General features: G+C 42.7%; 1 protein-coding gene across 1 annotated transcript; it reads left to right on the plus strand.

Annotated features, from left to right (window-relative positions):
- The first annotated feature begins 115 nt into the window (after window positions 1-115).
- Window positions 116-14053, plus strand: nadsyn1 (NAD synthetase 1). The gene is made up of 21 exons (XM_035736514.1): window positions 116-380; window positions 665-725; window positions 971-1087; window positions 1225-1278; window positions 1379-1468; window positions 2107-2158; window positions 3892-3980; window positions 4322-4439; window positions 4841-4972; window positions 5158-5229; window positions 5530-5654; window positions 6117-6165; window positions 6288-6390; window positions 6536-6704; window positions 6845-6980; window positions 7266-7372; window positions 7536-7667; window positions 7778-7847; window positions 8320-8448; window positions 9062-9235; window positions 13619-14053. Exons 1-21 carry the CDS (start codon window positions 296-298, stop codon window positions 13655-13657), a joined length of 2103 nt encoding a protein of 700 aa, XP_035592407.1. The 5' UTR covers window positions 116-295; the 3' UTR covers window positions 13658-14053.
- Window positions 14054-14252: the final 199 nt, after the last annotated feature.

A 14252-nucleotide genomic window follows, 5' to 3' on the forward strand; every position in this document is an offset into this window, starting at 1 on the left:
GCCAAAATCCATAGCATTCCATCTTCTCCCAATGCCGGCCACTCGGTTCCGCTCACTGTCATATTTGGTACATTATTTAAGCGAGTGGAAAAGCCACTCGGGTGCTTCACATTTATGCTTCCGGTGAAATATCTGTCTCGTTGTTCTATCTGTGGTAGAGGTTCCCGGATCGAAGTGACACTTTTCCAACTTAGATATTTTTGAGTCGAGTGTTACAGTAACTCATTTGAGAGTTTAAACTAACGTTTCAACGTTTGAATATCAACAAGGCTACTTTGCTGCACCGTTTTATGAAATGGGACGAAAGGTTATATTAGCTACGTGCTCCTTGAATCAATGGGCACTAGATTTTGACGGAAACGTAGAGAGAATACTGAGAAGTAAGTCCGAATAAAATAATTGAGAATCACACTCTGCAAGCTTCTCCGAAGTTAAAATCGTCGAATTGAAGATGCATTGTCCATTTAACTTAAACTGTAGTGGGTTCATATACATAGCTGTTTAAAGGTAATATGGTGTGTTGTAATGATTTATAGACATTCCACTTAGAAGCCTGGAGTATACTCTCCTAGGCAACTTGCTCTGCGGGAATCGCATTTAAGTCTTGCAATCAGGACTCTGGACATGCCATTCATTTTACTAATGATATCTTTCTCATGACTAGGTATCGCGATAGCCAAGTCTCAGGGGGCTAAATACAGACTGGGACCAGAACTGGAAATATGGTATATATAATCTACATCTCTTTCATCAAAGTTGTGATTGTTGAGTACATTACTGTCTACAGTATGTAGACTAGAACAAAAATGTAGCTTATTAGACACATGTATGTCTTTGTTTGTGGTCTTTTTATTTGACTCCTATAAAGCTCTGTGCATTTGAATATAATAAGAATCCTACATTGCCATGCCTGCACTAAATTTCCATGAACTCTCCCTCTACCTCCTCTCTTTCTGTCCCTGGTCATCAGTGGGTATGGCTGTGCAGACCACTTCTACGAGTCAGACACCCTGCTGCACTGCTTCCAGGTACTCGGGAAGCTGCTGGAGTCACCTGTCACCCAGGACATCATCTGCGATGTTGGCATGTCAGTCACACTTCCCACAAGCACTTCAGCTCGGTTGTCCCCCTCTTTGCCTCCTGGACTATCATACCCCACTAAACAGTGTATGTTGTAGTAAGATTTCCGTAACCTGTGGCTAATGTTCTCCATGTCCCCCTCAGGCCCATCATGCATCATAATGTTCGGTATAACTGCAGAGTAATTTTCCTCAACGGGTAAGTCTCGGAAATAAGCAATTCTGCATTGATGTAGGTTATGTGCATTGTCAATAGTAAGTAGGTGTAATTGTTCACAATTCTTACCCACTTTTTAAAGGAAAATCTTGTTGATCCGACCCAAGATGCTGCTGGCCAACTATGGAAACAACCGGGAGTTCCGCTGGTTTTCACCATGGAATAAACTCAGGTAAGTGATCAACATTGAATCTGCACAAGAAACCCTTCCTTCTGAACATAATGATAATACTTTGATAAACAGTGAAATTAGAGAGATTCTCAGGTACTTTTGTATACTTTTCAGCCAGTAGTTCGGAAAGTAAGGCTTACGAGCCAAAAGTAGTCTCAGAAAATTGCATACTATGTCACATATGTTCAGATATGTGCACCATGTCATTGCTCTCACTCTGCTGTGTGGGCATCTTGCTAGTTGCCACTCAAATGGTGAGGGGCTGAAGGGGGAAAATGTGGGGGAAATGGTGCAGCACAGCTTCCAGAAAACAGTTGCTTTCAAACTAGGGATTTCGTGGCTAATTGAAGAAAGACAGTACTTCTGCTCATATATTATGCATATATGAACTACACATGGAGACTTCCGGTCCAAAGTGAGTGGTTTAAAAAATACTTGGTAGTCGCAAAAGTTCCGGAACATCTTTTAAATGTTTAGGTCAAAGCAGATTTGGTACGTGGAAAAGGACACAAATCCATATTTTTCACATCACACGTAATAACAGCATTTTCCTGCACCTGTCAAAAAACCTGCAAATCTCTCTACGTGACCATTAAACTTTGATTTGAACATGGCATTATTGTGTTTGTCTGCCACAGACATGTGGAGGAGTACTACCTGCCCAGGATGATCCAGGACATGACAGGACAGGTAGGATCCATCTCTCTCTAATGGCAAGGTGTTGCACTAACAAGGATCAGTGATACGAGGAGTATTTGCACGTTTCTTCATTTAAGTGGAATCTGCACAACTAATATACAGTAGCCGTCAAAAGTTGGACACACCTACTCATTCAATGATTTTTCTTAATTTTTACTATTTTCTACATTGTAGAATAATATTGAAGACATCAAACCTATGAAATAACACATGGAATCATGTAGTAACCAAAAAAGTGTTAAACAAATCTAAATATATTTCATTTTTGATTCTTCAAAGTAGGCATCTTTTGCCTTGATGACAACTTTGCCCACTCTTGGCATTCTCTCAACCAGCTTCACCTGGAATGCTTTTACAACAGTCTTGAAGGAGTTCCCACATATGCTGAGCACTTGTTAGCTGCTATTCCTTCACTCTGAGGTCCAACTCATCCCAAACCATCTCAATTAGGTTGACGTCAGGTGATTGTGGAGGCCAGGTCACCTGATGCAGCACTCCATCACTCTCCTTCTTGGTCAAATAGCCCTTACACAGCCTGGAGGTGTGTTGGGTCATTGTCCTGTTGAAAAACAACTGATTGGCCCACTAAGCGAAAACCAGATGGGATGGCATATCGCTGCAGAATGCTGTGGTAGCCATGCTGGTTAAGTGTGCCTTGAATTCAAAATAAATCTGACAGTGTCACCAGCAAAGCACCATCACACCACCATCACACCACCTCCTCCATGCTTCACGGTGGGAACCACACATGCAGGGATCATCTGTTCACCTACTCTGCGTCTCACAAAGACACAGCGTTTGGAACCAAAAATCTCACATCCACCGGTCTAATGTCCATTGCTCATGTTTCTTGGCCCAAGAAAGTCTCTTCTTCTTATTGGTGTCCTTTATTAGTGGTTTCTTTGCAGCAAATCCATGAAGGCCTGATTCACGCAGTCTCCTCTGGACAGTTGATGTTGAGATGTGTCTATTACTTGAACTCTGTGAAGCATTTATTTGGGCTGCAATTTCCGAGGCTGGTAACTAATGAATATATCCTCTGCAGCAGAGGTAACTCTGGGTCTTCCTTTCCTATGGTGGTCCTCATGAGAGCCAGGTTCATGTTTTTTGCGACTGCACATGGAAACTTTCAAAATTCGTAAAGATGTCTGCTTTGACTGACCTTCATGTCTTAAAGTAATGATGGACTATCGTTTCTCTTTGCTTATTTGAGCTGTTCTTGCCATAATATGGACTTGGTCTTTTACCAAATAGGGCTATCTTCTGTATACTACCCCTACCCCTAACTTGTCACAACACAACTGATTGGCTCAAACGCATTATGACGGAAAGAAATTCCACAAATTAACTTTTAAGAAGGCACACCTGTTAATTGAAATGCATTCCAGGTGACTACCTCATGAAGCTGGTTGAGAGAATGCCAAGAGTGTGCAAAGCTGTCATCAAGGCAAAGGGTGGCTTCTTTGAAGAATATCAAATATAAAATATATTTTGATTTGTTTAACACTTTCTTTTAGTTACTACATGATTCCATATGTGTTATTTCATAGTTTTGAAGTCTTCGCTATTATCCTACAATGTAGAAAATAGTAAAAATAAAAACCCTGGAATGAGTAGGTGCGTCCAAACCTTAGAATGGTACTATATATGTGCAGCAATCAATAGTATCATCCATTTAATGTGATCATTAATGAAATTCCTTTCCATTGTTCTGTCTCTTGAAGGACACTGTCCCCTTTGGTGACTGCGTCCTCTCAACCAAAGACACCTGCATTGGGAGTGAGATGTGTGCAGAGCTGTGGAACCCTAGGAGGTACATTCAATGAAGAGTCTCAAATGAAGGCCTTTTCTTTTCAAAACATTACTACATTTCTGTAATGAGTTGTGTAAATACTGTGTGCCCTTAGTTATTTGTGTAATGGATCGAAGGAGAGCTCAAATGTTTTTGAGCGATGAAGTAAGATTGGATATGTGAATAAATATATAATATAATAAATAATAATATATGCCATTTAGCAGACGCTTTTATCCAAAGCGACTTACAGTCATGTGTGCATACATTCTACGTATGGGTGGTCCCGGGAATCGAACCCGTGTTTTTCTAGTAAGCTACGGTATGTAATGATGTATGTGGGAATGTCATGTGCTTGGCAGCCCCCATGTGGACATGGGTCTGGACGGCGTGGAGATCTTCACCAACTCCTCAGCCAGCTACCACGAGCTACGCAAGGCAGACCACAGAGTGAACCTGATTAAATCAGCCACCATGAAGGTGATCGTACACACACGAACGGACAGACACGTGCACGAACACACGTGCATGTTATACAGCCCTTCAAACTCAACTCTGGACCTGGAAGCTAGTTCCACTGCATTTTTTTTATTGTTCCCCTCTAATCAGGGACTGATTTAGACCTGGGACACCAGGCGTGTGCAATTAATTTTAAGGTAGAACAGAAAACCAGCAGGCTCCGGACTACGTAGGGTAAGAGCTGAGTACCTCTGTTGTGTAGTATGTTTAGTGAGAATAGAGGTACTGCATGTTGCCTGCCCAGTAACCACTTGGAGGCGCTGTTTTGTCATTATAATACTGCTCCATTTCATACATTGTTTTGCCTGCATAGTAATGAAGTTGGGCGATTTCTGATATTACAAGTGTGTTGTTTTGCACAGAGTGGGGGGATCTACATGTTTGCCAATCAGAAGGGTTGTGATGGAGACAGACTCTACTACGATGGTTGTGCCACGGTGGCCATCAACGGGGACATAGTGGCCCAGGGAAGACAGTTCTCCCTGGATGACGTGGTAAGGACAGGTTAAATGTAACAAAATGTACATGTGAGAAGAATATCTTACAGCCTATTATTTCACCCTCACTTCACACACCAGGGTGAGCTGTGTTTGATTATATGGGTTGGCCAAGTCAGCATGTTGTATAATGCTAGCCATTCCCAAAGTGAACTCTTGGACTGTGTGTGTGTGTGTTGCAGGAGGTTGTGACTGCCATTCTGGATCTGGAGGATGTCCGCAGCTACAAAGGAGAGCATTGCCACCCACATGTGGTGAGCTGACACCTCTCTTCAAAACAGGACACTTTTTACTTCTCAGAAACGGTAGGTGTGATTCAGAAACACATTACTCCCCAAGTTAAACTAGCCACACAAGGGGAACCAGAGGTAATCCTGTTCAACATTCAACTCCCCAACCCAAGGCTCTGTCTCTGCCCGGTGTCGTCTTTCCTCCCTACACTGAGTACACAGAGAGAGTCCCTTCAATTATTGACTCGGACTCAAAATAGCATGCCGGTTACATTTAAAATGTCACATGGTTTGCTGATATGTCCTCTGCTCCACTGTGTCCAGGAGTATGAGCACAAGCCGTGCCATCGAGTCAAAGTGGACTTCTCCCTGTCTGATTGTGAAGATGTCTACCTTCCCACTCACCAGCCCATTGAGTGGAAGTTCCACACTCCTGAGGAGGAGATTAGGTATGGCACCTCCTGACAAAGACTGTGATCACAAGAGTGTTGTGTGCTTTATATGCTTCCCATAATAAATAGTAGCTATTTTTGACTCTCCCTGTATTTAGTTTTTTTCACCATGGAATCATTGGAAACAGACAGCAATAACAGTCTACTATATTGCCACACATTGGATTCAGGAGCTTGGCATGTGACATTCATTTACCCTAACTGCTCCCTTTGTGTCTGAAACTGAGCTGCCTGTCTTTGGTGGAGCCAATCTCTGTCTGAGAGAAGTTAACTAGAGAAACACGTTTTTTTAAAGCTACTTTCCAGATCATGTGACTGCCCACCTCTTTACAGTTTACACATACATACCCTTCCATTCAGGTGACAAACAGCACAGGGCCTTCAATCTAACCTACAATTTGATCCATGTCAAATACATGCACATGAGTGTCTGTGTGATCTTGTCTTTGGTGTCTTCAGCCTGGGTCCAGCATGTTGGCTTTGGGACTACCTGAGGAGAAGTGGTCAGGTGAGTAGTGCTATATTTGGTTTAAATGATATGTAAATGTGCTTATGCGTACCTGCTTATTACTGATTATTGGTATTGTCTGTATCTCTATCCATAAACACTCCTGTTATTCCCTGCTCCAGGCTGGTTTCCTCCTGCCTCTCAGTGGTGGTGTGGACAGTTCCTCTACAGCCTGCATTGTCTACTCCATGTGTGTGCTGGTCTGCCTGGCAGTCAGAGATGGCAGTGAGTACTGGACTGGATACTGGGGTGCCAACAGGCCCATAGTGTTTTGTTGTGTGACACAAAAGCACATGGCTCCTATTCTAAAGTTTGACATTGCATTCAGAGTTTGTCACTACAGCTTCAGCTTCTTCTCTCCCTGTATCAGACACCCAGGTGCTGGAGGATGTTCAACGGGTAGTGAATGATGTGTCCTACACCCCCCGGGACCCACGGGAGCTGTGCAGACGCATCTTTACCACTTGCTACATGGCCAGTGAGAACTCTTCAGAAGGAACCCGTAACAGGGCCAAAGACCTGGCCTCTCAGATAGGCAGGTGAGCGTCACTGGCCCCATCATAGTTGGGCAGTTGCAGACTAACAAACTATAACACAATGAGACTCACATCTGTTATAAATCTCACCTTATGCTTTTCTTCTAAAGTTATTTTTCTTTGTATTTATCTTGTTTATTCAGCTCACACATGAACCTCAACATCGACATGGCAGTGAAAGGCATGCTGGGAATCTTCTCCATGGTTACGAGAAAGTGTCCCCAGTTCCGTGCTAACGGTGGAAGCACAAGAGAAAACCTTGCCCTACAGAATGTGCAGGTGGGTTGAGTGTCAAGGAGGACATTGTTCAGGTGTTACGTGAAACACTTCAACAAAGCAGAAACCCGTTATTGCAAAATTAATTTAAAAAATGTTTTTTTGAGATGAGCAGAGCTTTTCCCCTCGCTTGCATTTCTCTTTAATCGCACCATTTACTTGTATTTTCACACATGTTCACCACAATCCTCACACTATCATGTTCCAGTTAAACGGTCTGATCTGAGTAAGCAATTGTGTGGTGTGTGAATTGTATGAAACCCTTATCCACTATCCTGTCCCTTCCAGGCCCGAATCAGGATGATTCTGGCCTATCTCTTTGCTCAGCTCAGTCAGTGGGCTGAGGGGAAACCTGGTGGCCTCCTAGTCCTTGGCTCAGCCAATGTGGATGAGAGGTTAGTGAGTACTAGAGAATGTCAATGTTTCTCTCCTTTAAAAAAAAAAAACTATGTGCTATCTGCTTCAGTCCAACAGAAAAGTACAAAATGTGTATGATCCCTCTCTGTATGGACCCCTCTCTGTATTTGACCTACACCTCAATACCCCTCTATTCTGCAGTCTCACTGGCTACTTCACTAAGTATGACTGCTCCAGTGCTGACATCAATCCCATTGGAGGCATCAGTAAGACAGACCTAAAAAGCTTCCTGCAGTACTGTGTCGAACAGTTCCAGCTCACCGCCCTCAAAAGGTGAAGCACGCTGCTCTGCAATCCCGTCTTCTTCTCTGGGACAATACAAAACAGTCACTATAATGTCAGGAGACTCACCATGTTGGCAACTGTCTTTATGTCGTCTGTAGTATCATGGCTGCACCTCCCACTGCAGAGCTGGAGCCCCTGAAGGACGGCCAGGTGTCGCAGACTGATGAGGTAACGAGTCAGCATGTCACCTCAAGTGGAGCCAGATGTGGTCTTGAGCCCTCTGGTTATGTTGATCGTTGTGGGTGTGGGCCAACCACATACGAAGTGACAACTTATTTTTCTTTCGATTTATTTATGTTCCTCACATACTGTGCACACACTGCTATGACTGACCGCTCTTTATACGTATTAAGAAAAGTTGACATTTCAGACATACAGGTGAAAGTCATACCATAAACCCTCAGCTCTATTCAGCTTGACTACTGTTGTTATTGTCCTGCCATGTTTTTCTTCTGTGACTGTGTGACTCAACTTCCCCTGTCTATATATATATATACCACCTCACAAGCTTGGAAAATTAATGTCTCTTCAGGGATGTCATCTGCGCACATGGTTTGTTCAGTTATGGTGTAATCTGACCTCTTCCTTATCCCTTGCTGTCGTCCTCTCTCTTGCTCTCTCTGTGTCCCCCTCTCATTAGTCTGATATGGGGATGACCTACTCAGAGCTGTCTGTGATTGGTCGGCTCAGGAAGATCTCCAAGTGCGGCCCGTACAGCATGTTCTGCAAACTCATCCACATGTGGAGGGAGGCCCTCTCCCCTCTACAGGTCACTCTACACCTCTGTATCGCACACCATTTACTATCTCAATGATAGTGTTCTGTGTCACACAAAGTCTACATGTTTACACTGGGTGGACAAAACATTAAGAACACCTTCCTAATATTGAGTGTCGAAAGCGTTCCACGGGGATGCTGGCCCATGTTGACTTCACTGCTTCCCACAGTAGTGTCAAGTTGGCTGGATGTCCTTTGGGTGGTGGACCATTTTTGATGATCACGGGAAACTGTTGAGCGTGAAAAACCAGCAGTGTTACAGTTCTTGACACAAACCGGTGCGCCTGGCACCTACTACCATACCCCGTTCAAAGGCAATTAAATCTTTTGTTTTGCCCATTCACCCTCTGAATGGCACACACACACGATCCATGTCTCTCAATTGTTGTAAGGATTAAAGGTCCTTCTTTAATCTGTTTTACCCTTCATCTACACTGATTGAAGTGGATTTAACAAGTGATATCAATAAGGGATCATAGCTTTCCCTTGGATTCCCCTGGTTAGTCGGTCATGGAGAGAGCTGTTCATAATGTTTTGTACACTCAGTGTACACTCTATTTCTATGATTTGAGAATAACACTTCTTCTGACCATTTTACATTTCAGGTGGCGGCCAAAGTGAAACACTTTTTCCAGATGTATTCTGTGAACAGACACAAAATGACAACTGTGACACCATCCTACCACGCTGAGAGCTATGGCCCCGATGACAACCGCTTTGACCTCAGGCCCTTCCTCTACACTCGCTGGTCCTGGCAGTTCAGAGCCATTGATAATCAGGTGGGGATCCGACAGTCAACATGACATTTTGTTTTATTTGACCTTTATTTAACTGGGGAAGTCAGTTAAGAACAAATTCTTATTTACAATGACGGCCTACCCCCGGCCAAAACCTCCCCTAATCCGGACGACGCTGGGCCAATTGTGTGCAACCCTATGGGACTCCCGATCACGGCCGGTTGTGATACGGCCCGGGATAGAACCTAGGTCTGTAGTGACGCATCTAGCACTGCGATGCGGTGCCTTAGACCGTTGCGCCACTCAGGATATTTGTTTTTTTACTGTGGATCTCTCACATGTGGTTGTTCCCTCCTCAACGGCTTTATCAGATTTGATTTAATCTCACAAGAATTGTGAATGTCCACGGAACATGGTAAATTACACTGCCTGTCACCATGGGAGTACCCCAAGCCTCGATCCTAGGCCCCACGCTCTTCTTATTTTACATCAACAACATAGCTCAGGCAGTAGGAAGCTCTATCATCCATTTATATGCAGATGATAGTCTTATACTCAGCTGGCCCCTGCCCGGATTTTGTGTTAAATGCTCTACAACAAAGCTTTCTTAGTGTCCAACAAGCTTTTTCTACGCTTAACCCTGTTCTGAACACCTCCAAAACAAATGTCATGTGGTTTGGTAAGAAGAATGCCCTCCTCCCACAGATGTTATTACTACCTCTGATGGTTTAGAGCTTGAGGTAGTCACCTCATACAAGTACTTGGGAGTATGGCTAGACGGTGCACTGTCCTTCTCTCAGCACATATCAAAGCTGCAGGCTAAAGTTAAATCTAGACTTGGTTTCCTCTATCGTAATCGCTCCTCTTTCACCCCAGCTGCCAAACTAACCCAGATGACCATCCTACCCATGCTAGATTACGAAGGCATCACTTGAGAGCCCCTTTACGGCAGGTAAGGGGGCTCTCAAGCGGCTAGATGTTCTTTACCATTCGGTCATCAGATTTTCCACCAATGCTCCTTATAGGACACATCACTGCACTCTATACTCCTCTGTAAACTGGTCATATCTGTATACCCCTTGCAAGACCCACTGGTTGATGCTTATTTATAAAAACCCTCTTAGGCCTCATTCCCCCCTATCTGAGATATATACTGCAGCCCTCATCCTCCACATACAACACATGTTCTGCCAGTCACATTCTGTTAAAGGTCCGAAAAGCACACACATCCCTGGATCGCTCCTCTTTTCAGTTCACTGCAGCTAGCGACTGGAACGAGCTGCAACAAACACTCAGATTTGACAGTTTTATCTCAATCTCTTCATTCAAAGACTCAATCATGGACACTCTTACAGACAGTTGTGGCTGCTTTGCGTGATGTATTGTTGTCTCTACCTTCTTGCCCGTTGTGCTGTTGTCTGTGCCCAATAATGTTTGTACCATGTTTTGTGCTGTTACCATGTTGTGTTGCTACCATGCTGTGTTGTCATGTGTTGCCGCCTTGCTATGTTGTTATCTTTAGGTCTCTCTTTATGTAGTGTTGTTGTGATGTGTGTTTTGACCTATATTTATATACACGGGCAAGAAAAAGTGTGTGAACCCTTTGGAATTGCCTGTTTTTTGGCAAAAATTGGTCATCACATTTGATCTGATCTTCATCTAAGTCACAACATTAGACAAACATAGTGTGCTTGAAATAATAGCATACAAATTCTTGAATTTTTCTTGTCTATATTGAATACATAATTTAAACATTCACAGTGTAAGTTGGAAAAAGCATGTGAACCCCTTGGCTAATGACTTCTCCAAAAGCTAATTGGAGTCAGGAGTCAGCTAACCTGGAGTCCAATCAATGAGATTGGAGATCTTGTTTAGAGCTGCCTTGCCATCTAAAAAACACTCACAAAATTTGAGTTTGCCATTCACAAGAAGCATTGCCTGGTGTGAACCATGCCTCGAACAAAAGATATCTCAGAAGACCTAAGATTAAGAATTGTTGACTTGCATAAAACTGGAAAGGGTTACAAAAGTATCACTAAAAGCCTTGATGTTCATTAGTCCACGGTAAGACAAATGGTCCTTAAACGGAGAAAGTTCAGCACTGTTGCTACTCTCCCTAGGAGTGGCCGGCCTGCGAAGATGACTGCAAGAGCACAGCACGGAATGTTCAATGAGGTTAAGAAGAATCCTAGTGTCAGCTGAAGACTTACAGAAATCTCTGGAACATGCTAACATCTCTGACGAGTCTACGATACCCGAAACACTAAACAAGAATGATGTTCATGGGAGGACACCACGGAAGAGGCCACTGCTGTCCAAAAAAAAAACATTGCTGCACATCTGAAGTTTGCAAAAGTGCACCTGGATGTTCCCCAGCGCTACTGGCAAAATATTCTGTGGACAGATTAAACTACAGTTGAGTTGTTTGGAAGGAACACACAACACTATGTGGAGAAAAAAAGGCACAGCACACCAACATCAAAACCTCATACAAACTGTAAACTATGGTGAAGGGAGCATCATGGTTTGGGGCTGCTTTGCTGCCTCAGGGCCTGGACAGCTTTCCATCATCTACGGAAAAATGAATTCCCAAGTTTATCGAGACATTTTGCAGGAGAATGTTAAGCTATTTGTCCGCCAATTGAAGCTCAACAGAAGTTGGGTGATGCAACAGGACACCGACCCAAAACACAAGTAAATCAACAGAATGGCTTCAAGAGAAGAAAATACGCCTTCTGGAGTTCTGACCCTAACCCGATTTGAGATGCTGTGGCATGACCTCGAGAGCAGTTCACACCAGACATCCCAACAATATTGCTGAACTGAAACAGTTTTGTAAAGAGGAATGGTCCAAAATTCCTTCTGACCGTTGTGCAGGTCTGATCCGCAACATCAGAAAATGTTTGAGGTTATTGCTGCCAAAGGAAGTTAACCAGTTATTAAATCCAAGGGTTCACATACTTTTTCTACCCTGCACTGTGAATATTTACACGGTGTGTTCAATAAAGACATGAAAACGTATACTTGTTTGTGTGTTATTAGTTTAAGCTGACTGTATTTGTCTATTGTTGTGACTTAGGTGAAGATCAGATCAAATTGTATGACTTATTTATGCAGAAATCCAGGTATTTCCAAAAGGTTCACATACTTTTTCTTGCCACTGTATATACACTGCTTTTCAAAAGTTTGGGGTCACTTAAATGTCCTTGTTTGTGAAAGAAAATAGAAGGAAAAAATTGTCCATTTTTAAAATAACATCAAGTTGATCATAAATACAGTGTAGACATTGTTAATGTTGTAAATGACTATTGTAGCTGGAAACAGCTGACGTTTAATGGAATACCTACATAGGCATACAGAGGCCCATTATTAGCAACCATCACTCCTGTGTTCCAATGGCATGTTATGTTAGCTAATCCAAGTTTATCATTTTAAAAGGCTAATTGATCATTAGAAAACCATTTTGCAATTATGTTAGCACAGCTGAAAACTGGCCTTCTTTAGACTAGTTGAGTATCTGGAGCATCAGCATTTGTGTGTTCGATTACAGGATCAAAATGGCCAGAAACAATTCACTTTCTTCTGAAACTCGTCAGTCTATTCTTGTTCTGAGAAATGAAGGCTATTCCATGCTAGAAATGGCCAAGAAACAGAAGATCTTGTATAACGCTGTGTACTACTCCCTTCACAGAACAGCGCAAACTGTCCCTAACCAGAATAGAAAGAGGTGTGGGAGGCGCCGGTGCACACCTGAGCAAGAGGACAAGTACATTAGAGTGTCTAGTTTGAGAAACAGACGCCTCACAAGTCCTCAACTGGCAGCTTCATTAAATAGTACCCGCAAAACACCAGTCTCAACATCAACAGTGAAGAGGCGACTACGGGATGCTGGCCTTCTAAGGCAGAGTTCCTCTTTCCAGTGTCTGTGTTCTTTTGCCCATCTTAATCTTTTTTTATTGGCCAGTCTGATATATGGCTTTTACTTTGCAACTCTGTCTAAAAGGCCAGCTTCCCAGAGTCACCTCTTCACTGTTGACGTTGAGACTGGTGTTTTGCGGGTACAGACTGTGGTTGCTGATCATGGGCCTCTGTACGCCTATGTAGATATTCCATAAAATATCATCCCTTTCCAGCTACAATAGTAATTTCCAACATTAACAATGGCTGCACTGTATTTCTGATCCATTTTATGTTATTTTAATGGACAATAACTGGCCTTTTCTTTCAAAACAGGACATTTCTAAGTGACCCCAAACTTTTGAATGTGTGTGTGTGTGTGTGTGTGTGTGTATTTTTTTTTTTTTTTTTTCCGGCCCCGCAGGAGGCCTTTGGGTAGGCCGCCATTGTAAATAAGAATTTGTTCTTCACTGACTTGCCTCGTTAAATAAACGTTCAATAAAATAAATATTATTATTTCATACACAGGTGTCCAAGATGGAGGTTGGGAATGACTACCACGACTAAGGCTCATCCCAATGGCAGAGCAACATCCCAAAGAACTCATCTAAACTGTGACAATAAACACTGTAGTGCAACTCCAAACTCTCTTACTGTACACACAATGCCTTCTTACTGTACAGTATTCTAATTTCTGAAAATAGACCTAGGCTATTGATTAATATTATAGACTCTAACAAGGAAGGGTATTCAAAATAAGTATTTTGTGTCAGTGGTTCAGCATGATGTGCAATAATTATGTTGTTCTACATGCTCTAGGCCATCTTAAACTGGCGGTCAAAAGGAGTAACAATGTCTTGTTAAAAATATTCACAACAGTCTATTGTCTCAGGTTCAAATACAATACACTTGTTCATTGAAATAGTGATGTACAGCTTTACTATAAAACACGTTTTTATCTTGTTTTGTACTGTTATCAAATATGTGTATAACATGAGTCTAAGCGGTAACATTTACTACCAAGGAAGTGGCCAAGCGAAAACGAGTAAGTGTGAAACGTCTTCTAACGCACCACTTTTACTGGCGCGTAGAAAGCTGCTGACTAACAAAATAGAGAGTAAACTACCACTAGCCCTTAAGTAGACTACCATTGTTTTAAATT

This window comes from Oncorhynchus keta, chromosome 2, assembly GCF_023373465.1.
Source record: "Oncorhynchus keta strain PuntledgeMale-10-30-2019 chromosome 2, Oket_V2, whole genome shotgun sequence".
In the NCBI taxonomy this organism is placed as follows: Eukaryota; Metazoa; Chordata; class Actinopteri; order Salmoniformes; family Salmonidae; genus Oncorhynchus; species Oncorhynchus keta.